Source organism: Emiliania huxleyi (genome assembly GCF_000372725.1).
Source record: "Emiliania huxleyi CCMP1516 unplaced genomic scaffold EMIHUscaffold_5591, whole genome shotgun sequence".
In the NCBI taxonomy this organism is placed as follows: Eukaryota; Haptophyta; order Isochrysidales; family Noelaerhabdaceae; genus Emiliania; species Emiliania huxleyi.
Window position 1 is genome coordinate 27 of NW_005197808.1, and position 1,528 is coordinate 1,554.

Below are 1,528 nucleotides of genomic sequence, written 5' to 3' on the forward strand. Positions count from 1 at the left end.
CGGCGAAACTTTGCCGTGTCCTTTCAATGGCCCTGGCGCCCTGGGCGAATATGACCTGGCGGACGTTCATCGACATCTTCGCCGACGAGTTCGCTGAGCATCCGAACGGGAAGAAGGCGGTCCTCTGGCTGCGAGAGTGCGTCAAAGGACTGAACAAGGAAGACCGCTACCAGATCAACTTCCGGCTGCGGCTCGCGCACAAGCGCGCTCGGCGCCTAGCGGCCGAGCCCGAGACCGAAGACGAGGCGTCTGACTCCGAGCCCGAGGACGGGAAGCGGAAGGCCCCGCCGCCGTCCCCTTCGGGGCGGAGCGTCTTCGATTCGGGCGAGCACGACGCCGGCGACGGCCGCGAGCAGGGGCCCGAGACCTCGACGGCGCCAAGCGCAAAGATGCCGAGGCTTCTGGACTGAGCCCCTCACAATCGCCGCGCGCGAGGTCGTAGGTGGCGCCACGAATTGAGTGTGCAGGGAGGCATTCCGTTCCGCTCTCGGGGCCGTTCCGAGTGGGACTACATCGCGGGTTGACCCGCACGGACGTGCGCGACCTTTGGCTTTGGCGCGTGGTGGGACTCGCGCAGGGTGGCGTGCTGGTCTCGTGCTGTGTGTGCAGGATGCACTGCCGCTTGGATGGGGTGCTTAGGCGCCTGGGTTCGGACCCTGGGAGGGCGGGTGCGATGGCGGAGGTGGCGAGGGTCAGGGCGTGGGTGCTCCGGGGAGCAGCGACGGTGTGGCAGCGTCGAGGGTGGCGGGGGTGGCGGCGACGGCGGCGGCGAGGGCGGTGGCGGCTGTGCGAACGGCGCTGTGTGTGCACAGGGGAAAAAGAATTTATTGTGTGTGTGTATGTAGCACAAGACTCAAGAGCGTGGCCCCGCCGCCGACGTTGACCTTACCTAACTTAGCAAGCGTGAACAGCGTCACGAGTTTGAAGAGTGTTCCTTTGAACGATACTATCTCGGTGTCGAAACGCCTCTCGACAGCCCCAAACAGCTCTTCACAGCGGCGCCGCTTGTTGGGCTCGGACCTGTTGCTCGGCCGCTGGCAACTCGCGGCGCCGCGCGTGGGCAGAGGGTCGGGCCGCGCGCCCCCCCCCGTGGTGCAGCGGGCGCCATGTTCATGCACAGCGAGGCCGACATCAAGAAGGTGAAGCGCGTGCAGTTTGGCATCCTCGGCCCAGACGAAATCAAGGCGATGTCTGTGATGCAGCCTGACGGAGTGACCTCGGACCGCACGTTCGACAACGGCAAGCCGGTGCAGGGCGGGCTGATGGACCCGCGCCTCGGCTCCATCGACCGCTACATCAACTGCGCCACCTGCGGCATGGACCACAACGAGTGCCCCGGCCACTTTGGCCACATCGAGCTCGCAAAGCCGATGTACCATGTCTCCTTCCTCGAAAACACGATGAAGGCCGCGCGCCGCCCCTCCCGCCGCCCACCGCCCCCGCGCCGCGAGGAGTGACCGGCACCGGACGCCGCGCCGCAGACGCTCCGCTGCGTCTGCTTCTCCTGCTCTGTGATCCTCGGCGACGA

General features: G+C 66.6%; 1 protein-coding gene across 1 annotated transcript; it reads left to right on the forward strand.

The window, feature by feature from the left end:
* Nucleotides 1-1,106: 1,106 nt before the first annotated feature.
* On the forward strand, nt 1,107-1,515 carry EMIHUDRAFT_257009 (hypothetical protein; the record flags this gene model as incomplete). Its single annotated transcript, XM_005765345.1, has 2 exons — nt 1,107-1,372; nt 1,482-1,515. The coding sequence occupies 2 exons, from the start codon at nt 1,107-1,109 to the stop codon at nt 1,513-1,515; spliced, it is 300 nt and encodes a 99-aa protein (XP_005765402.1).
* Between the last annotated feature and the right edge of the window lie 13 nt (nt 1,516-1,528).